The 22,744-nt window shown below is 37.4% G+C and overlaps 3 protein-coding genes across 3 annotated transcripts; 2 read left to right on the top strand and 1 right to left on the bottom strand.

Annotated features, from left to right (window-relative positions):
• Nucleotides 1-7,431: 7,431 nt before the first annotated feature.
• LOC134810970 (coiled-coil domain-containing protein 148-like) lies at nt 7,432-9,180 on the top strand. The gene has a single exon (XM_063817665.1). It carries the CDS (start codon nt 7,432-7,434, stop codon nt 9,178-9,180), a length of 1,749 nt encoding a protein of 582 aa, XP_063673735.1.
• An 831-nt stretch (nt 9,181-10,011) lies between these two features.
• LOC134811091 (zinc finger protein 474-like) lies at nt 10,012-11,805 on the top strand. The gene has a single exon (XM_063817812.1). The coding sequence runs from the start codon at nt 10,072-10,074 to the stop codon at nt 11,566-11,568; it is 1,497 nt and encodes a 498-aa protein (XP_063673882.1). The 5' UTR covers nt 10,012-10,071; the 3' UTR covers nt 11,569-11,805.
• Nucleotides 11,806-18,098: 6,293 nt separating this feature from the next.
• LOC134826651 (lamin-L(I)-like) lies at nt 18,099-22,737 on the bottom strand. The gene is made up of 6 exons (XM_063839111.1): nt 22,641-22,737; nt 21,022-21,198; nt 20,479-20,604; nt 19,736-19,885; nt 19,200-19,352; nt 18,099-18,775 (listed from the first exon to the last, which is right to left on the bottom strand). The coding sequence occupies exons 2-6, from the start codon at nt 21,121-21,123 to the stop codon at nt 18,572-18,574; spliced, it is 735 nt and encodes a 244-aa protein (XP_063695181.1). The 5' UTR covers nt 21,124-21,198; nt 22,641-22,737; the 3' UTR covers nt 18,099-18,571.
• Nucleotides 22,738-22,744: the final 7 nt, after the last annotated feature.

Here is a 22,744-nt window from a genome sequence, read left to right as displayed (position 1 = left end):
CACTGCTCGTCAACCAGCATAACCATGCTGATCTTGATTGGACAAACAAAGATTTCGAATGCTCTAATCTAAATTTTGACATTAAGTCTACCCTAGGGTCCACACATCCAAAATGATTATCTTGAAATTGAAAATTAGCTGGGTGTGCATTTTCCTTTGTCTTACTAACGTGTGTGAGCGCAGTGTAGTGAGAAAGTGTTTTTAACAGATTTATTATTAGACTTAGGATTATGATTTTTAATATATTACATTGATATAAGATTTATTTTTGATAGGTACTTAATAAAGTTGATGAATTTCCCTCCCTATTAAAATTTTAAACCCATTTAGTGAAAATTGATAAACGAAGATCTAGATATTGATACATATTATAACCAACATTGCTTATATCTGCCTTGTAAACAAAGAGCAAATCTTCTTAATGCCTTCTTCCTGTCCTAAAACTAAAACTTCATCCTATTAAAGTAAAGGCCAGTTGTTACCACAAGCTATTATACCGTCCCTCTCAAAAACATGCCTCAGCCTCCATCAAAAACAATTTTAGTTTTCAGTCCTTCTAGTTTCCAAAAATCTACCGAGCTAGTGTTCTGGTGTGCACAAAAGCCCCTAAGCCCGTGCATTCCTTGCCCCGCTAGCTGCCAGTCCTTGACAAACTTCCAATAGCAAAGATAAACTAGTCATTTACAAATTGAGCACTATACAATTTTAATTGTTTTAAATATTTGACTTTGTAAAATGAGCTAAAACATTGATTTATTAGTTTCATTGATTTATTAGTTTCATAGTTTCATTGAGTTTATTTGTTTCAACATACTCTGTGAGCTGTTGGTTAACAAAATATTCTATGCATTTTCCAAGTAGGGGGAGTATGGATATTGGCCGGTAGTTATTTGGATCATTAGGGTCACCAGTTTTAAGAATTGGAGTGACTGATGCAATTTTACATGCCAACGGCATTGTTCCACTTTTCATACTAAGGTTTATAATATGAGCTACTGGATCGATGATTTGGGGAATAATATACTTATATACTTTAATGGGCATGATATCGTTAATAGATTTATCTGATGGTATACTGAGTATATATTCTTTTACTTGTTCAACAGTCACCTCTTCGAATACAGAGAGTTTACACTCTGGTGGAGGCGGCATATATTCTAGAAAGTCGTCTGAATCCTTTTCCTTAATTGATTCTTGTATTATTGTACCAACTGTGGCAAAATGCAGGTTAACTCCGTTAACATTTAAGTTGCTTGGGGAAGAGCTACTTATTTTTCCAGGTAAGTTTGAAGCATGTTTGATAGTTTTCCAAATACCTTTCAAATCGTTTTTTGCACTTTTCACAGTAAGGTCCTGAACAATATTTGTACGTCTGTTTTCTTTGGATAATGAAATCTTTGGATAATGAAATCACTAGCTTTGCCATTTTGTAGCTCAGAAATGATATGAGATATTTCACCCTCAGTGCAGTCTGTTAAGTACACGAATTTGGGTTTGTTTTAGTGGAGATACGAATCGAACACGACAATGTCAAGAAAAGTCCAGAGAAAACTGGGTGTGCTACAGCAGAAAGGATGTAATGAGATGAAGAAATCCGTAGTTGTGAATGCAGAAGTGTTATTGAAGAGGAGTTTTCATTAGCTTGTGCTTCCTGTGATATGTACTGGCATTATGCTGTGTTGGGACTGGACAGGTCTGACACAAGAAGAAGGCGGACCGTCTGTCTAAATGGCGTTGTCAAAATGGTTTCTAATCACCTTACATTAAAAGCAACGGACTAGACCTCAACCCTGATAATGAAGAAACAAAAACACTACGCGAATGTTATTAGGCAGGAACTTGAGGTCCTTAAACCTCTGTATCAGGGGGGCGTGGGTGAAATGCAGTAAAAAAGATAACATTCAACTAACTTCGAGTCTGAAAACCCTTAAAGAAATCACAAAATAGTTAAACCAGGCTTTCCAATCCTGGGCAGATGTGACTGCAAATAGTCAGAAGAAGTTATTGGAAGAAATGAGCCAACAGATGCTTCACAAAGTGTTATCAGTAAAGTTCAGACAAAGATGCACACTGATGAATATGAGAGCGAAATTTAAGAAAGCTCAATCTGTGTGTTTTGAATGTTCCAGAGAGCAAGAAAGCTGACACCAAGCTACGCCAGAAGAGGAATCAAGTTCTGCAAGGAGACACTAAAAGTTTCGAAAAAAGGGGACTTTAGCAGTTGCCATCGTGCAGGTAAAGGGATCCAGATAGCTAGATCTCCTGTGGCCATTGTATCAGACAGTGACTGGATAGTCTGTTAATTATTATTCCAACCATGGCAAGGGTGGAAGGGTCATCATATGGATAAATATGGATCTCTGCCAGAGCAGACCGAGAGATCCGTTTTTTTAGCCAGGATGAGAGGAAGAAGAGGCGGGAAGAAGCAGAGAGAAAAAGACAGAGAGATGGTGAGAAGAATAAATAGCATTCACAAGAATGTAGTCAGCCCATGAATATTTTTTTACTACTAATGCTAATGGACTATTTAATAATATTGATGAACTTAATAATGGATTCTATCAGTTTATAAAGCCATTCTTGTAATCTGCATTACAGAGAAACTCTTTTAATAGTGATATGTTTTTGATGCTGATATTTTTATTGAAGTTTTAGTATGTTTTAGAAAGGACCGAGATTTTAAAATCGATAACTCCACTAGCAACATAAGTGGAGGTGGAGGTTCTATTATTTTTTTTTATATCAAAAACAGTTGTAATGCTTCATTAGTGAGCTCATTTTAAAAGCACCAGATTCTTTAGCTATCATGTCAATACTTGGTGGAATTGAATCATATATTTGTTGTTCATTTATAGGTCTACTTCTTTAAATTTAGAACAGAAACAATTTGTTATTATATTGCATCAAGAACATATCTAGTGAAAAGAATGTTTTTGAAATATTTCTTATAGGAGATTTTAACCCTACACCTAAATGTATCTTGGAAACTGGTTGTGTAAATAGTGGTAATTTATAGTAAGATAGGTTTTAATGATTCACAAAGTATATTGGATTTATTTAATGAACAGTGGTTTGATGTAGGAACTTTCTAACGAAAACACAGAAGCGGCTTGTGAAAGATTACTCTCCAGGAGAGGTCATTCTTGATCAGGTTTTGTTACAAATGATGCTCTTGTTCAACGGTTGTAAGAATCGTTTCCTACGCTTGGCAAGAGTGATCATGTGGGATACTGGTCGAAACTGGTGTTTCGCCCAAACACTAACAAAAGTTCCCCAAACAAAGATTTTGAAGCGATTTGGGGTAAGATTTCCTCAGAGGAGTTATTTAACTTTAGTAAGAATAATATTGACTGGGATTATCGTTGTACAATCTAATGTCCAGATATGGTGGGCTTGAACTACATGTAAATTGGTTTCTGTTGCTGCAGCTGTCCCAGCTGCTCGGTTTATCTCGACAACAGCCTGCAAGTGCCATGGAGTACAACTCCACTTAAAAGAATGAGGAAGACAAGACAAAAAAGCATGGGCTGAATTTGATATTAATCCTTCGATTTATTAACTTGAGCTGTGCAAATAGAAAGCAGCCATATTTTTGCGTGTGGCGAAATTAAGCTAAAGTAATTTATGAAAAGAAGATTACATCCTAATTTAAAACAGAATTGTAAATCTTTTTACTGTATTTGCGTAATAAACGGACAAGTGAAATAAAGAGTTGTTTCTTTAGATAGAAGGAGATGGTTACACGCACAGATAGTTCATCTGAGGTCAGCTGAGGTACTTGCTAGTGCCTTTAGTTCTGTTTGTGCGTGAAGCCTCCTGGCCTCTCCCTAAAAATGTAGGAGTTTTAAGTTATAACCAAAGAGGTTATTGAAGATGTGGAATTAAACTGTTCTGATATCAAGATGCAGCTTTTAAAGCTTATGTTTTTATAGAGTTCGGGTCCAGAGGCGTTCATCCTAAGTTTTTGAAATCCTTAGCCATACGATGACATGTTTGTTGAAGCTGTTACTAAATTATTGTTTAAATGTTCAGAACAGGAGTTCTGCCTCTGACATTTTGGAAGACAGCATCTGTTGTAGCATTGTTAAAAAGGGTGGTTAAAATCTGATCCCTTAAATTATAGACCTTGTCTCATTAACTTGTATTTTGTGCAAGTGTATGAAAGTTAGGGATGGCACATTTATTAACATTTTAGAGATCGAATTCAAAGCATCAGCATGGATTTTTGAAGGTAAATTTTGTCTATTATCTTTTTTAGAGACATTTGACTAATATTCTTGATTTTAGACGAGTGGCTCCTGTCGATCTTTTGTATTTTGTTTTAGTAAGGCTTTTGACACAGTCCCACTTTAGACTTCTATCTAAATTGGAGGGGTTGGGGGCAGGGAAACGTTCTAGTTGTTATAAAAAGACTGTCTGACAAGTCAGAAACCATGAGGGTTTGTGTAGTAGGACAATGGTCTGAGGTTGAAACACGTGTTATCTGGTGTTACCAGGGGTAGTATTGGGTTCCTTTGTTTTTTTCTTTATATAAACGTTTTACATGACAATGTTAAAAATATGATTAAATTATTTGACAGATGATCTAATTTAGTTTGTAAAGCAGCTAACCATGGAAGTGTATCCTGATTGATATTTTAGAAACTAGAAATTTGGGAGAGTTTTTGGCACTTAAAACATTCATCCTGCCAAGTGTAAAGTAGTTCATATTAATCTGAATTATAATCCTTAACTGAATTATATTATAAATGGAGTGGTAACTAGAAGTATCTGCACAGGAAAAAGATTTGGGGGTTATTCGAAAATACGAAAACAGAAAATGGAAAAGAAATCAAACTTTTAAAACGATTACATTAACAAAATAAAACATTCACATTCAAAAACATTTTTAATGTTAAAAGTAACGAAACTTAAAAAACTTTAGATGGTATATTTTGACTAAAAACAACAAATGATTTTGTAGCATTATTTATTACTAGACGCGCCGCGCATCAAATTATAATAATTTTTAAATGTTAACAGAATGACCAGATCTGGTCTTAATCTAATTTCAACCAATAAATGTAATAAGAGTGTAACTAAAGTCAGGAATCTTCAGTCTTCTTTTCTTCCGGAGCGAGTCATTCCTTATTAGAACAAACTCCCTTCAGATGTTTGATACGTGTTACGTATCACAAATATCAGAGATATTTGTCATACGTTGTATGACCCGCCGCGCACGAGTGCGCGGCTCCCCCTGTATCGTCGAAATTCTACAGGGGGGTCACCACGTGATACAAACGCGTAAAGTGGCATGCAACGTATGTCAATCAGATGTCAAGAACTAGTCGACAGTTTTAAGCTTTAAAGTTAGATTGGAAGGATTTAAGAAAGAAATGATTTCTAAAAACAGTGTAAATGATTTTTATTTTTGGAATGTTTCGAATGAAGTTTTAGGGAAAATTGAAGGACCCAGCTATTTAAGCCATAAGGAGAAACATAATGAATATCTTTGGTTTCATCTTTTTGTGGCAAAGAAGCGTTTATAAATCTTTATTCCACTGGGAAGTATTAATGAATTATTTATAGATAATGTATTAGATTTTATTAATTAATAAAATTGAATTTGTTAAATTATGAATTATTAATGTTGATGGAAAAGTATATTTATTTAAATTATTTTTCTATTTAGTGCAATGATATTTTGTAGACACTTGTGATGATGCTATGTCATAATCTTTACTTACTGACTTACTTACTTAACACATTTTTCAGTGAAATAAGAAAACATTAAACTGGCGAAGAAAGTAGAAACTTAACTTCCAGGATAAATAGCAAAGCAGTTTTACTGGACGGGGCTGTCCACTTAACTGTCATTCCACTATATCTTCAATTGTGATTATGAACACAAAAGTCTGAGGTCCCCCAGGCCGGAAGGAATTCATTATTTAACTCACCTGACAGCGAAACAGAAATTCCTGCACTACACAAGGGTGTATTGTATTGTATTTATCATCAACGACATCACAATCTCATTGAACTCAAACTCAAACTCTTTGTTATAGAGTGGTGTGTCAATGTCGTACTGGCCATCAAGACTATTCAGTTCAATCTCCAACAGCAAAACATGGATGGTATTCGGCTCGATAGCATAGATATACCCCAAATTTAGCCCCTGCTCCCGAATGAGCCTTGTCTCAAATTGTCCTCTTCCGGCACCAATGCTCTAGAATGACCTTCTTGGAGATACTAGCCATAAGATCATATTCAGCTACCAGCCTGGCAAATGTTCTTGTATATCCCTCAATAGTGAGGAGAGCAGCAGTTTCTCTACCAGTCATTGTTGGAACTGTAAGTTGTTTTGTTAGATGGTGAATAAGGATACATTCAAAAATACATCAATTCAACTTTTAATTTGTAATTTAACCTGCCAGGGACCCTTTTAGAAAAATCTTAAAGTTCCAGCGTAGAGTGATTTAGTACCCACGGATTAGCAAGTAAAGGTTGTGGAAAAATCGTAAAATTCTTAACCAAATCTTCTTAATGATTTTTAGACTCAATTTTTAATGCACATAATTTTGTGGCGCAATGCATTTACTCATAAGTTTTGAGTGCTGACCTTTGACCAGCGATAAATTCGGCTATTTTTTCGATGGGATTAAAAGCAGCTGATAAATATTACTATCAGATACTCTATTAGAAACAGTTCTAAAAAGTCGATTTCGAAAAAGTTTCCATGAAACATTTAAAATATAGCACTGTCGATACTCACAGCCTTGTGTTACGTCATGATTAATCAATAATCATTAATCATAAGCAGCTTTTGGTTGTCCATTAAAATGTTCCATCAGAGGTAGTGATTCTAGGCTATGTAAAGAATACAATATAAATCACTGATGAATAACAATTCAAGTTTTGGCATATGATGAAGAGATTACTGGTTTCGAAATAACTGACTATAAACTTCTTTGAAGATAGATACTCTTTGGCCAACAAGTTTTTTGCTTAATGATGACTAAGTTGAACGTGAAACTAGGATTTAACAGTTGACAGTGTTGTTTGTACCTTGTCTTTGAAAGCCTATAACAGGCCAGGCCTTATGTTATGATCTTTAATTATCAAAAATACAAATATTCTATATAAGCACATAGATTGATATATTCACATATGTCACACATTTGAACTGTTACACGTTAATACCATAGCTGTATAATTTATTTAACCTGCCTTCCAACTCACCCTCTTTTTTCCCGACTCTAGTCAACTAGCCATGACACTAAGTCCTGTTTTTAGAAATTTTATACTGTGATCAAATAAAAAGGGGCTACTACATCTCTTACATTTTCTCTTCCATACTCCATGTTATTTCACTTGTTTGTTTCGATGTACATTTTTAAAACCTTCTGTGAATTTAGCAAGAAAATAACCAAATTATTCCAGGTAAACACTTATATGGGAAAAGGTAATATTGATGATTTAGCTACAAAGTTTTGTGTGGGATCAAACGCTCAAGCTAACCAAACATACAGACATGTCGACTACAAAGAATTGCGTCTCAAGTTACAGCAGGAAAAACTGAAACTTCACCTCGACAGACAGCATCTGAAAAAGTTCAACAGTGTTAAAACACGATATGGTACCACATCTGCCTTTAATCAGCATAAGGAGGTTTGGTTGAAAGAAGATATTTCCATCAAGTCTCAGATAAGATCAATTTCAGCAGTTATCAGCGAACAGGCTGATCCCAGTCAGCTTTTGTGTGAAAATGAAATTTGCGAGTTTTTGAATAGCATGCAAGAAGAATTTAAAGCATTTGAAGTAGGAACGATTCAGCCAGTTTGGGAATTTATAGAGGATATGCAACAGTGGCTTCTCAAACCAGACACTAGCAATGCCATTGACATTAAACCAATTTACGAAACCATGACTTCTCAACAAAATCATATTTTGGATGTCCTGAATGACCAGGGTCAATCTTTGGACAATGATCTCAGTGTATTTAATTCAGTTCTAAAAGCGTGGGAGTTTGAGGCAGAGAGTGTAACTGAATCTCTACTCAGACTAAAGTTCCCTCATGAAGAAACGATATGTGAATACATTGAAGAGTACTTGTCTGTGGATAAGAAGTACAATGATGTATTGATGGAGTTGAGGGATTACTACAGCATCATGCTGGATAAAGGGAAGCACGGTGGTTGGTGTAACGAGGACCACATCCTCTTCAGACATATCACTCACCAGTACCCTGTGGATAAGTTTCAGAGAAGTACACTGTGTCTGGAAATGCTAAAACTGGTCATGTGCCATAAAACGGAGCTCGAGTTGAAGGAGCATGGCGAGTGGGTGCAGTTATATGACATGTATTGGGAACACAGGAAATCCATCAAGCACATGCACCAAAGTGCTTTGCAGAAGCTGGTAGCGACCGCAGAGGCAGATTGTAAACAGCAATGGGTCCAGGTTAGGGAAATGCGACAGAAAGCTGATGAAATTCTGTCGCAGAAAGAGAACACAGCACGAATATTCGAGAATTTACTGAGGTGTCGAGCTGATAAGTTGAAGAAGATTCGAGCAGAGGAGAAAGAATTATCAGGGTATCAGGAACGCATGAACAAGGAGAGAGCAGAGTTTGAACGAAGACGAGCAAAACAAAGAAAAGCGGACAAAGATAAGATCCAGGTTTTCAACGAAATGAAGGAAGACAAACAGAAAGAGTTCGAGAGAAGGCTGGAGCAGCTTAAGGATAAGCAAGCCGCTATGAAAAAGAACAAGCTAGCAGCTGGGAAAAAGCGTGTTGATCACCGTCACGAGCTTCACGACAAGAAACTAGAAGAACAAGCAGCTGCAGAGGCCCAGCAACACGAGGAGGAGCAGCGCAGAAAGGAGCAGTTAGATAAACTAGCTGCTACAGTCGCTGTGGAGGCTCCTTATGATCCTGCTAGAGTGCACCGAGACACTAAAGCAACCACGGCTAGGTTGAAGGAATCAGATTATATCGGAAAGTTTCAGCTGTTCAAAGTTGTGGGATATGAAGATAGTGCTATATCTGGCGATATGAGGTGGAAGGTGGAGAAGGCTTTACGAAATGCTGGTTTAATGACTACTGATTATGGCAGACAAATCATGAAAAATATTGCACCTCCCGTTGAACCCCGTAAAGACATGATTTCTACTGTTTTTAAGAAAGATAATGAGACATAGTTGATAATGTGCATGTTAAACATTTGTTTTTGGGGTTGCCCAGCAATGGGATTTGGTTAAGGTATAGATCTAATTTAATTTTCTGAAACTCTATATACCGGTTGAGATTAATCGCGTTTGTACTGCTGTGATCCTCAGGCCAGTTTGGTTTCATTCAGCCATTCAGTGGACCATCACCTTGCCCTTGGCCTAATTTTCTTTGGTTCAGTTCAAAGCGACTGTTTTTTTTAATAGAATTATTTTAATAAATTGAAAAAACTGTTACAATCCGGCCAAAAACTGTATTGACTACTGATCCTCAATTATTATCCCAATTTTGTCTCTGTCCCTGTTGTCACTTGTCTAACAAAACTAAACTTGATTTGTTCTAGAATATCACAGTTTGATACGTATTCTTTTAAATAGTTTTGCGTGTTTCTGATCATGCGTGCGAATACATGCTTTCACGTCATTTGCTGATCGAATAGGAGTTAAGATAAGCGATAACGTTTAATTGTGATACTAATAATGGTAATATTCCGATGCTTAGCTGTGTCGCGGTCGTCCATACTAAAGAGCCTCAAGCACGAAGAATCGTGTTGAATTATCTGCTTGTTACATTTTATAGATAGAAATACAATAACTTGAGAGCTTACATTTTGTGTTTTGTAGAAATCTTGGTCTTATCTAGATAGCTTTTCTCTCGATACATCTCCTGTCAAATTACTGCTTACGAACGCTAAAATTATACTTTTGATAATCTCGGTTTTCTCCTTCAATCAAATTAAAAACTAGCTTTGTTATAAGTTAGTTACTAGTTAACACAACACTTTTCCAACTAGCACATGGTGACGTAGCTGGTGTCCAGTTAACCATCCTAATGTGACCACACCAGGACAAACATTCGTCAACATGGGTCTGAGACAAGTTGGAGTTGTCTGCTACATATGCGGGCGAGAGTTTGGGACCCGCAGCATTGGCATTCATGAGCCTCAGTGCTTGAAGAAATGGGATATCCAAAACCAGAAGCTTCCAAAGAGCAAGAGACAAGCCAAACCGGTGAAGCCGGTAGAGTTCGATGAACCGTTCAGTGCTGATCCCACAGCTAGGGCAGCTCAGATTGAGAAGATTAACATGGCGTCTAATATTGCAGCTACTGAGAATTTGGTGCCATGCAGGAATTGTTCAAGAAAGTTCCTGCCCACTAGGATTGAATCTCACGAGAAAGTTTGCTGCAATCTGAAGATGGCACCAGCTGCGGCCTTGAAATCCAATTCGGGATATTATGGGCAACGAGTGCATGTTGTTGACGGTCAGCAAGTTGATGCTATCGCCATGAAAAAAGAGAAAACATTTTCAAGCAACACTATCGAGAAGAAGAAAACAGGTCAATTCAATACCAACATCCCCACGAAAACAGTGAACAACAATGCGACCAACGTTCTACAAGGCAGATCACATACAACAGCGAACCTGACCCTCTCCAGAGGACCACTGCAAACTGTTCCCTGCCAGTTCTGCGGCAAAGCCATCAGTCACAATGCTATTAACATCCACATTAAAAAGTGCAGATCTCGGTCAGAACCTCTACCCCAAACTTCAGATTCTTCTGAGTGTACGTACTGCAATAAGAAATACCCCCTTAACGTCATCGCTGTTCACATTAGAAATTGCTCTGCAGCTCCTAAGAAGATTTTTGGTCCAAAGGGTCCCTCCGAAAAAGTTTCCCCAAAAAAGCAAAAACCTCAGTTAACCCCTCCACAAACTCCTCCTAAGAGGATCGAGCCACTGTCAGGCAATGTTAACAATGTTAAGGGTAATGCTAACAATGTTAAAGGTAACCCATACGCTCGCTACTCTCCCAGACCACCATCTGCAGACAGACTGAGTTCCAGTCTGGACACCAGCCTAGAAGTGGAAGTAGATCTGATACTGGGTGTGGATCCTGGTCTGGTTATGAACTGTATGGTGTGCGGTCTGATCGTGCTGAAGAGCAAACTCAACACCCACTACCATAATTACTGCCAGAAAACCACCATGACTCGCTCCATCACCATACCACCGTCCACCACCACCAAGGTCCCAAAACCTCCCTACGCTCCAAAACAAGAACTTGTCGCCTGTGATATTTGTAACCGTAGCTTCAGAGCTGATGTAATTGAGGAGCATGAGATGCGGTGTGCTATCAAGAATCAAGATGAGCTAAATAAGTCGATCACTGTTCCAGATATAAGTCGGGCTCCGAATAACGCTGAAGAAGGGGGTAACTCCTTCACTACCAACGGTTTGAGCTCACCAACTCAAGTCATCGGTAAATTCGTAACGGGGAAGTTTGTACCCTGTATTAACTGCAATAAATCGTTTACAGTCCGGTCTCTGGTTATTCATCAAAAACAGTGTATGAAATGAAATTTTGTAATTTTTAAAGTTGATAAAGTAAGAATGATGTACGTCGATAACAATAGAAATTACATGTGATGTGTCTTGTCGCCGCTTTCTCCTGCCTTTTCCTTGCTATGCAATCTACTCGAAACTTCCAAAATTAATTGTTGTAATTTTGGTTAAATTCAACTCTCTTATATTTTAAGTAGATGATTTCTATTGTAGCGAAAATATTTTTTGTGATGTATTATAACTTGTAAATATAAACCCATTCAACAAATTGAATAGTTATAAAAGTTGAATCTATTGTCACTCGCTTTCAACCAAATGTCAACTTCAAACTATTTACTAATATCCTGCTTGTTCATTTCATCTGAATCATTCTCTGTTAATAGTGTAAGTGGTCTCTGTAAATAGCGATTCAACTCCACACAAGGATTCATTATAAACTCTTGAAAGGTTATTTATTAGTGCATTATATACGGAAAGGATCAATCGGTCACAGCAAATATTAGTAAAGTACGTAACGCGCATCTCATTATTTGCGATAAAACTTTTCATTTTACGCAATGTGTGTAGCGGAATTGCGCTGCGCTCAATCATAGCTAAACTTGATTCATTTCAAAACAAGGCCGTTTTCAATACAACTCTATCAGATCGGAGTTTATAAATGCTCGTATGAGACACTAATGACAATTTTGAGAGATTGGACGGACTTTTTGCACACCAAAAATTGAATAATTATATTGTCCCATTCTCTGTCCCATTTTCAGTTTTTGAAGATGAAATTTCCAGGACCGAAATTTTAAAGTTTTGGCCGAATTTCTGACCCGCAACCAATTAGTCAGTCAACTATAGATGCCAAATGACACGATTGAGGTGCTAGAAGTTTGATTTGGGTCGGAGGAAGCTCACAGCAGAAATCTTTACAAAACGAAAAGTTGTATTTTCAAAACTCTGTCCCATTTTCAGATATGAAAATTTCTGAACACACATTTGACAGATTGGATGAAATTTTTGCCCACAAACCAATTAGTCAGTTAATTGATGATGGTATGAAACCAAATTGGGGTACTGGAAGTCAAAATCTCGAAAAAATTGGAAAATCATACTGTCCCATAGGGTAAAGCACATAATTTTGTCATTTTTTGGCAATTTTCCGACTGCCTGATATAAACCATGGGTTTTAACCTCGTCTGAAATTCCGATTTAGATGAAACCTCCACCATGTTATAGTAGACAGTCTAGGCAAGTTCTAACACAAAAATGATCGAAATTGCTGGGGTTGAAGATGTTCAAAAAAATTATTTTGAAAAAATGACAAAATTAGGTGACTTTACTTAATTTTGTCACCCCGAACCTAATTTTGTCACTTGAAGATTGTGCAAAAAGTAACCGTTTCTCGGTATTTTAGACTACCTGGATGCATCATTCGAGCGCTTTTTTACCAACATTGACCTCAAAAATCCCAAAGATATGATGTTTTCATAGTTTTGTAGCTTGATGAAAAGATGACACTTTTTGGGTATCTAATCTTAGAAAATAGCCCCCAAATGCCCCTGAAACCACTGGTATCTTGAAAAACGATTGGTTCTAGGTCTAGGTTGAAATTTTCATGTCTGTAGATAGATCACTTGCTTAGTAATTTCATCAAATATTTTTTTAGTCATTTTAGATTGAAAAAATCAGATTATCCACCTCGGCGAAAATATGCTATTATAAGTGTTATGCTATTATAAGTACCTTATACATATCTTATGGGCAAAAAAACTTCAGAATAGTTGTATAAGGCCATTTTCAACACAATCTGTGATTTACAAGAAATTTGAGAAAGGTCGATTTTTTTGACAAAATTAGGTACTTTTGGCAAAATCGAACCTAATTTTGTCACCCTCTGTAACTTGAACAATAATTGCGCTAGAGACTTGAAAATTTGTACGTATACTTCTGCTGTAGAAGATATTTGAAATATGCAATGGCATGAAGCTAGCTCAATTACTTTTGAAATAGCAATAAATCAAAATTTTGAAAATTCCTTAAGAAAACCTTAAGGATCTTATTTATTTTTCGGGTTAACAGTTTCGCCTTCATTTTTGACACAGATGCAAAAGAGCTAGAAACTAAAACTTTGTAGGAGCAGTGTCAGCAAAGTCTAAGCTTTCTTTTTATACACAAACCTTTTCTTTCAAGCTGAAATTCCGAGCCGAGGCAGTTTTTCAGAGCAAAATGACAAAATTAGGTACCCTGACAAAATTACGTGCCTTACCCTACTCTGTCCCATTTTCAGTTTTTGAAGCTGAAATTTCCAGGGCTGAAATTTTACAGTTTTGGCCGAATTTCTGACCCGCAACCAATTAGTCAGTCAACTATAGATGCCAAATGACACGATTGAGGTGCTAGAAGTTTGATTTGGGTTGGAGGAAGCTCACAGCAGAAATCTTTACAAAACGAAAACTTGTATTTTCAAAACTCTGTCCCATTTTCAGATATGAAAATTTCTGAACACACATTTGACAGATCGGATGAAATTTTTGCCCACAAACGAATTAGTCAGTTAATTGATGATGGTATGAAACCAAATTGGGGTACTGGAAGTCAAAATCTCGAAAAAATTGGAAAATCATACTGTCCCATACTCTGTCCCATTTTCAGTTTTTGAAGCTGAAATTTCCAGGGCTGAAATTTTACAGTTTTGGAAGAATTTCTGACCTGCAACCAATTAGTCAGTCAACTATAGATGCCAAATGACACGATTGAGGTGCTAGAAGTTTGATTTGGGTTGGAGGAAGCTCACAGCAGAAATCTTTACAAAACGAAAACTTGTATTTTCAAAACTCTGTCCCATTTTCAGATATGAAAATGTCTGAACACACATTTGACAGATCGGATGAAATTTTTGCCCACAAACCAATTAGTCAGTTAATTGATGATGGTATGAAACCAAATTGGGGTACTGGAAGTCAAAATCTCGAAAAAATTGGAAAATCATACTGTCCCATACTCTGTCCCATTTTCAGTTTTTGAAGCTGAAATTTCCAGGACTGAAATTTTACAGTTTTGGCCGAATTTCTGACCTGCAACCAATTAGTCAGTCAACTATAGATGCCAAATGACACGATTGAGGTGCTAGAAGTTTGATTTGGGTTGGAGGAAGCTCACAGCAGAAATCTTTACAAAACGAAAACTTGTATTTTCAAAACTCTGTCCCATTTTCAGATATGAAAATTTCTGAACACACATTTGACAGATCGGATGAAATTTTTGCCCACAAACCAATTATTCAGTTAATTGATGATGGTATGAAACCAAATTGGGGTACTGGAAGTCAAAATCTCGAAAAAATTGGAAAATCATACTGTCCCATACTCTGTCCCATTTTCAGTTTTTGAAGCTGAAATTTCCAGGGCTGAAATTTTACAGTTTTGGCCGAATTTCTGACCTGCAACCAATTAGTCAGTCAACTATAGATGCCAAATGACACGATTGAGGTGCTAGAAGTTTGATTTGGGTTGGAGGAAGCTCACAGCAGAAATCTTTACAAAACGAAAACTTGTATTTTCAAAACTCTGTCCCATTTTCAGATATGAAAATGTCTGAACACACATTTGACAGATCGGATGAAATTTTTGCCCACAAACCAATTAGTCAGTTAATTGATGATGGTATGAAACCAAATTGGGGTACTGGAAGTCAAAATCTCGAAAAAATTGGAAAATCATACTGTCCCATACTCTGTCCCATTTTCAGTTTTTGAAGCTGAAATTTCCAGGGCTGAAATTTTACAGTTTTGGCCGAATTTCTGACCTGCAACCAATTAGTCAGTCAACTATAGATGCCAAATGACACGATTGAGGTGCTAGAAGTTTGATTTGGGTCGGAGGAAGCTCACAGCAGAAATCTTTACAAAACGAAAATTCATTTTCAAATAAGAACATTTCTGAGCATGTCAGGTGTGAGTGACTTATGTCACTCACACCTGACACCAACTTCATTTTAAACATTTAGTCATTATCTAGCTACAGGCTATAAGTCTCCTTCTATTCTGATGATTTTCCGTTTGTAAGTATATTGGAGTCGGGATTGTAAGACCGAGTTGAGGAATGCTGGTAGTTATTTTACTTTACCGTTGCCCTCCGCGGAGAGGAATGGTTGGAGAGGGTCCTTATTTTGGAAATTCTTAGATGTTAGAGCATAAAGCAAATTTACTCCTGTTCATACTGATACAGAGATATATACTGCAACACCAAATGATGAAGATGGGAATGAAGGCAGGGAAGCCCTAGAGGCTAAAAGTGGATACACGTTGGATATTGCAACCGATATTATCGCGATCGGCGATAATTTGTGAACATTTCATTATCAATTATCGGTTCACGGTTATAGGCGATAATTTTCAACCGATAAACCGATAATATTAATATCAAAATCTTTTCTTCAAAAATTATTTCCAAAAAGTTCGAAATTCCGTAAAATCACCGGTCAAATTTAGCGTTATTGGACCTCCGGTCCAACGATGATGGCGATGCTTTATCAGCTTCTCAACGGATTCCGCTAGCAAACGAGTTATTTTCACTGTTAACCAAGTCATAGACTCGTCCCCATCACGAAAGGACACGTAGACTAAAGAGATCGCTCTCTTCATGGCTACTCCTGGCAAGAAGAAGACTACTGCGATAAGCGAGCTGCATATCTACCATACCACCTACTTCCGTGGAGGCCGAGAGGACATTTAGCGCCAGTGGGCTTTTCCTCACAAAACTAAGATGTAGGCTCTCGGACAAGTTTTTAGAATTAGATATGTTGATATTCCTAAAATTCTATTTCGCCAATAAAACTTCTAAGTCAAGTTACTTGTTTTTCTTTAAACATCTGTAAATTGTAATTTGCACGCACTTTAAATTTTAATTGATATTATTTGATTGCTTTCTAAATAAATTTACGAAGCCGTTGTGGGATTTCAAATTACGTGTTTAGAACTCGTGTAACACTAACAGTAAGGGGTCGTTCACATCATTTTTTGGAACATTTTTACCCCCCCGGCCCCCCCCCCCCCCCCATCCCCCTCCGTAATCAGTTTTACACATAGCTATTGTGTCAAAATTACACTAGCGTAATCATTCGGAAACCCACCCCCCCCCCCCCCCCCCAGCTGATTACGTAATATGTGAACGACCCCTAACTCAGGAATCATCATTCACAAAGGTGATCAAGGTGTAATTGATTATATCAGTCATAAAAATTAACTAAAACCTAGCTCATTGTAAATGTAAATTGTTCTGGCCAAATTTTATCGCCGATAATTTCAAAATTGTTATCGGTTATCGGCGATAAAAATTATTATGTATTAGACCGATAATGCAAACCCTAGTTGGATACCTCTTCAGTCTTCACTCCTATCTAATCACAACGGCCGGCGCGTGCTAATTCGCTTAGATAAGAAGATGTAGACACAATGATGTTGAATATATGATATAATCCTCAGATTTTCCGGAAATACACTATACTATGAGGAAGTGTCCCCACGGCCTCACAGGCAAACGTAAGTAATGATCATACCAGCACCCTATCAGAAACCGATTTTACACAAATTTCGGTCCCAAATACTACTTGGGTTGCGAGGATAGCATATCTGAAAATTTCCTACCGTTAGGGGGGGGGGGGGGGGGAGCGGCACATAACTCATCAGGTGGACGGCAAATTTACTTTTCACCATCGCAAGGGTACACATAATATTAGACACGGTCATTTCGCCCGATTCTCGTGGTTATTTCTCGGCCGAGTGAAATAGTATGGGCCTCCTCTAGAGCGGTACAAGGTATCGTGAGAGAAAGAATGCAGCTGACTAATGATTGATGATCATTTGGGACAGTAATTGATAATTATCTTGTACTGTTTTAAAAGGCGGTAGAAATTGAATATCATGTACACGCGCTCATATGCGCGCAAGTTTCTATAAGGAAGCATGGCGTGTTTGCTAGTTTCAGTAGATGTCTTGGCAGAATGGATTCACTTAGAGACCGAATGATCGAATGGGTTGTGGGACCAATTACTAATTAGATTTCATTGCCAGAGGGAATAACTTCATACATGTTTGTCACGTTCTTCCAGAAACCCCAGAAACTCATCGATTATAATAGAAAGAAAATATTTATTTCCAATTTAAATAGTACAAAATAAAATGAGTCGTTTTAACACTTCATTTTAAAATAAATTCTGGGCAAATCCCCTTATAAGTGTAAACGGGTATTAATTTCGGCAGTAACATTTTCGTTTAAAATATAGAAATTTTTTGAAGTATTAAACATTAAACGGTCAGTTTTCAAGCTTAAAACGGTCAAACTACTTTCCTCGTAAAGTTTAAACTAACATAATGATAATAAACGTGTCGTGCATTCTCCCAAAAACAAGCTGAACGGTATAAAATAGCATGAAATATAGATTTCCTCTGGTTGGAATCGAATTAATATCCTAAAATCCTAAAAGTACCAAACCTTAACCCCAAAAGTTGACAAACCCATCAAATCGAACCTCGAGTAAGCCACGAAAACCTAATAAAATTTATATAATGAAACTTCAACGTCAAATAACTTTTGAAATTGAATAAAACTTGTCTCATAATTAATCGGCAGCGTGTCATACAATAAAAGAAGTTAAACATCAAACTCATACCTTAATGAATATAATTAGAAAGTTATCGTACACATAGCTAAAATAAATACCTAAATTCTAAACTATTTGCACTGGTTGGTCTGTCATAACGTTGCGATGACGTCATATCGTTACGATGACGTCATAACGTTATGATGACGTCGTATTATGATGTCATGATGTCAAAAAACATGCAACGAATCATGAAACAGTCGTTACAACACACACACACACGGCAAACAACTGATAAAAGGTTAAGGGATACATCGCATATAACTTTATAAGTTCATAATCATTGGTAAAATAAAATATTGGTATGATATAATAGCTATAATATTTACATGACACGGAGCCCCTATAATGACGTAACCACGCCACGTGATCACATGAGTGAGCAGGCTCGCTGATCTCCTTCTTCCAAATACTCGGTGCTGGTCTCTGCTTTGGCTTTGTAGGTGCTGACCACATCCCCGTCTGAGTTCTTCAGGACAATCTGCACGTCCATGGTGTTGGACCAGGCGTCTAGTTTTTTGAATACCAAGTTGAGTGGGGGGTTGTGGGCAGCTCCAGCTCCAGCGCTGTACACCTGGAAGGGTGGGGTTAGTTGGAGTGTAATAATGTGGCATTACATCAGACTATCAGTGGTCTAAGTTTCATCACGGTTGTTGGTTGAATTAGGGCACTAACTTAGCGATAAAAGGTACATGGTTTACATGTGATGACAACGGAGAATACAATGACTGCTGAGTGTTGGGAGCACTGCTGATTACTCCAGTCAGTCCAATCATACACGCAACATTTAGCACACATCTTCTCGAACCGTTTAAACTTTAAATTTTTCCTGGTATAGCGGCAGAAACCCAACAAGTCATCCATGGAGAGTAATACAACGCGCGAAATTATGCAACATAGAGCTGTCACTGCATAGCAATACCGTACATTCGGCAATTACTAAACTTCCAAATACGGTTTCGTGAACTATTGAGGATCGCTAACGGACTAATAGTTACCTTGAGGGTTTGATCGGGGCCAATGACTGCTTTAGCGGGGAACTTATACTCCAGAGTCTCCTCAGCAGATACCTTGGAGATAGTCCACCCTTTCATTATCTGATCCTTCTCCGTCATGTTGCTTATAGCAACGTAGTCGTGTTCTATTGACACCTGGGTGTGGGTGGTTAGTTTCATAATTTAGGGTTAAATTATAGACTTATAGACTGTGCTGAAGTCATCGCTATACTAAACGTGACACACGGATAACTATACATATTATGTAAGAAGCCAGCATGCTACAAAACGTAGTGGAATGTGTGTAACTTGTAAGTCTTGTAAAATGTAACAATATCGTCATGCAACAGTGATTAAAATTTCCGCGGCATAATGAATAAATCTCTTGTCCTGCTAATACTTCTATTTCAAGTGACTAGTGGGAGGTAACATTTCTTTGTTAGAAAAGAATTGTCCACATTTTCTAGAATTTGAGCGCATACCAATATCTCAATAGTACAGACCAGCGGCCCGACAACTGTTCCCCAGTTTAGACTCACCTCGTCTATAGAAACATGTGAGTTAGTCTCCGTTGTGAAGCTCTCCTCCATTACTCTCTGTCGTTTCCGGCTGGGAGCATCCGCATCGTTAAACGAAAGAGCTGATCTGACACGGCCGGACTTGGGTGACGGCGTCAGGTTCAACCTCACCTGGGATAATTGGGGTTAATTAGGAGTTAATTGGTTAATGACTGGCACGGTAATTCCGTTAATGGTCATTGTACAACACATCATATCTCTATTTTATGATGACGAGATGTCAGAGTTAAAAGTGTAAGTATAAACCCATTTTAACTAGATGCCATGCTGCTTCGGAGTTTAGTAATAAAATCTTCGGGTGGAACTATCAATCATTATTAATGAGATAATTACATCATAGCGGTCAAGTTACCACAATAAAATTCCAACCCCTGGAGTCTGGACTCCATGACGGAGTGGTGTGATATGATACGACTAATTACGGCGCGAAACTTTTTTATGGTTTGCCAAATATTTATTTACCGAGGAAACTGAGATTTGTATTAAATTAGCGGTTTCAAGTTTCAAATACCATGAAGGACTGTGCTCTGCAGTGCACATCCAATTAGGAGGGACCTAGCCAGGTGGCCCGGACTATAAATACCGAGTGCTCCATCCCTCTTACATCTTAAACCAATTTTAAATGTAATTCTCTTAAAATTAGTGGGGTAAGTAGTACCAAACATCAACTGAGAAAAATCAATATTAAGTAAAAACCAACATACCTCTTCTGCTTGAAGGAGTTTTCTGTAAGCTGCAATTTCCATATCTAGAGTAACTTTGACATCCATGAGATCTGAATAATCTTTAAGGAGAGCCTTCATTGCTTTATCTAGCTTGTCTATGTCAGTCTGGGAACAACAGTGTTACATTTGATATCGCAGTAACATATTTAGTACAGTACGCATTGTATTCGAGTACAGATTGTTGAGTGTATAACTTAAGAGATATAACGACTGTTGCGGGAAATTGTTGTGCTAACTGATAAGGGAAATGGTTGTGTTAACGGTTATACTTAATGTGATGGGGTATAAGTATTTGGGCGGCTTAGTAGATGGACACGGAAGTAATTCTGTGCTAACTGGAGTTTTGAACCGACTGTATGAATAACAACACTTTTAATTTCCTAGATATTCAGTGTGAATTTAATTCCTTAACAAGGGCGTCAATTAGGAGCAATATACACACGAAGGTATGTGTTAAGACTGTGTTAGATAAAGTTATTAAAGAAGAAAGAAGAGATTAAGTTAGATAATGAAGAATCTAACCTGATGTTTCGCGTCTTTTTCCCTTGCGTTATCTTCAGCTTTCTTCAGCAGATCCTCCAACATCTTAATTCTCTCCTGGAGTTTCTTCTCCTTTGCCAACATAGCGTCTATCGTGAGTTTCAGCTCCTCAATCTCTGCCAGGTATTTACGGAACTCGACTGTATGCTCTACCGTTTCCTGAAAAAGTAAGGTGGTTGTTTAGGGAGTTAGACCGTTACAAAGTAGCGTGTCCAGCAGATGTTCGTAATTTCCGTAAAGCTGCTTCTTTAAAAATTACAATGTATCGGAGAAATCATAGCAGTAGCAGAATGTAAAATGTCTACCTTACAAGAAATATTTATGGCGGCCTAATTTGCGACGACCGAAATTTTGGCGGTCCGAAAATATGGCGAAATTGAACAAAAACCGTCAAATTTCGGACGTCACAGAAAATAAGGGTATTTTTCATAATTTTTTGTGACAGTAATATATAAGCAGTAAGGAAATTTCTGAAATTCGGTAAAATCATGTTCAAACTTAGTCTGTATTAAGACTGTAAGACTTTCATGTTAGCACATACATGTATTTTAATGCAAATTTAAACTGTATTGCTTGACATTCAATTCGTCATTGGTGTGGTGATAATTTGTCCCAAGATGCCAGAATTTATTTATTTATTTTACTTGATATTACTTTTTAGAAACAAAATAAAGCAGTGAAGGCACAGTCATTGAAATAAGCTAAATATAATGCGACGGATTCTATTACGACGACCGAAATTTTGGCGGTCCGAAAATATGGCGAAATTTTCGGAAAACCGCCACATTTCGTACGTTATAAATATGTCTTGTAAGGTATGTGATACTGGGGTGAAATGATTGGAATGTTGTGTTGTCATGAATATAATCTACTCAATTGTAGAGTCAGATATTATTATTAAGTTGGATGACATATGTAACATCCCCATGAATCTTAAATGAAATAACTGCTAGCCAGTGTATTGGTAAATGATTCCAGTACCTTATACGCCAGACTACACGTTTAGACAACTAGTAACCCCAGACCACTTAGCTTGTAACCATGGTAATATGAGAAGGTTTACTGATATATATATACTACCTTAGAGGGGCCGTTATTCTGCTGTAGTACCCAACTCTACTTAACTCTAGCTCTACTTAAACTACAACTCTATTGCCGTCTAAATATAATATGTCTAATTGTTGATGCGATCTGAATGTTTGAATATATTATCAAATATTGATAAAAGAGGTCAAAGGAATGTTACAATGCCAGGACGGTGTAACTTGAGTAATTATCTCATAAAAGTGTAAGTATGGCTTGTTTCCCGCCCAATATCACATTCAAACTAACTCAGAGAGCCCACTTGTACGTTATGAGGAAGTGTGTGTAAGTGTGTTCACTAATTTGATGTTATTAGAATCACGTGTAAAATGCACTATTGAACTACACAGGTAGTTCACTAGTTTAGTTGTGTACGGTAGCTAGTTGAATAATGGCATGCTGCCAAATTGCCAACAATTAAAACTTAACAATTTAACACGGGAGCAATAGTTATCATGAAACAGTCCTGTATGTACGAATGCAACATTCATTATATTCTAATAATACATGTACTGTACCTTGACGGTGACAGTGCTGGCGAATGCTTTAGCAGAATCCAGCTCCTTCTGGTGCACAGTGGTGAGCTGCTCGCGCAGAATGCGCTTCTCCTCCTCGAAGTGCC

Source organism: Bolinopsis microptera, chromosome 2 (assembly GCF_026151205.1).
Source record: "Bolinopsis microptera isolate Bmic1 chromosome 2, MBARI_Bmic_1.0, whole genome shotgun sequence".
Lineage (NCBI taxonomy): Eukaryota > Metazoa > Ctenophora > Tentaculata > Lobata > Bolinopsidae > Bolinopsis > Bolinopsis microptera.
Note: the sequence above shows the minus strand (reverse complement) of the source record. Positions and strands in the feature narration are given on the sequence as shown.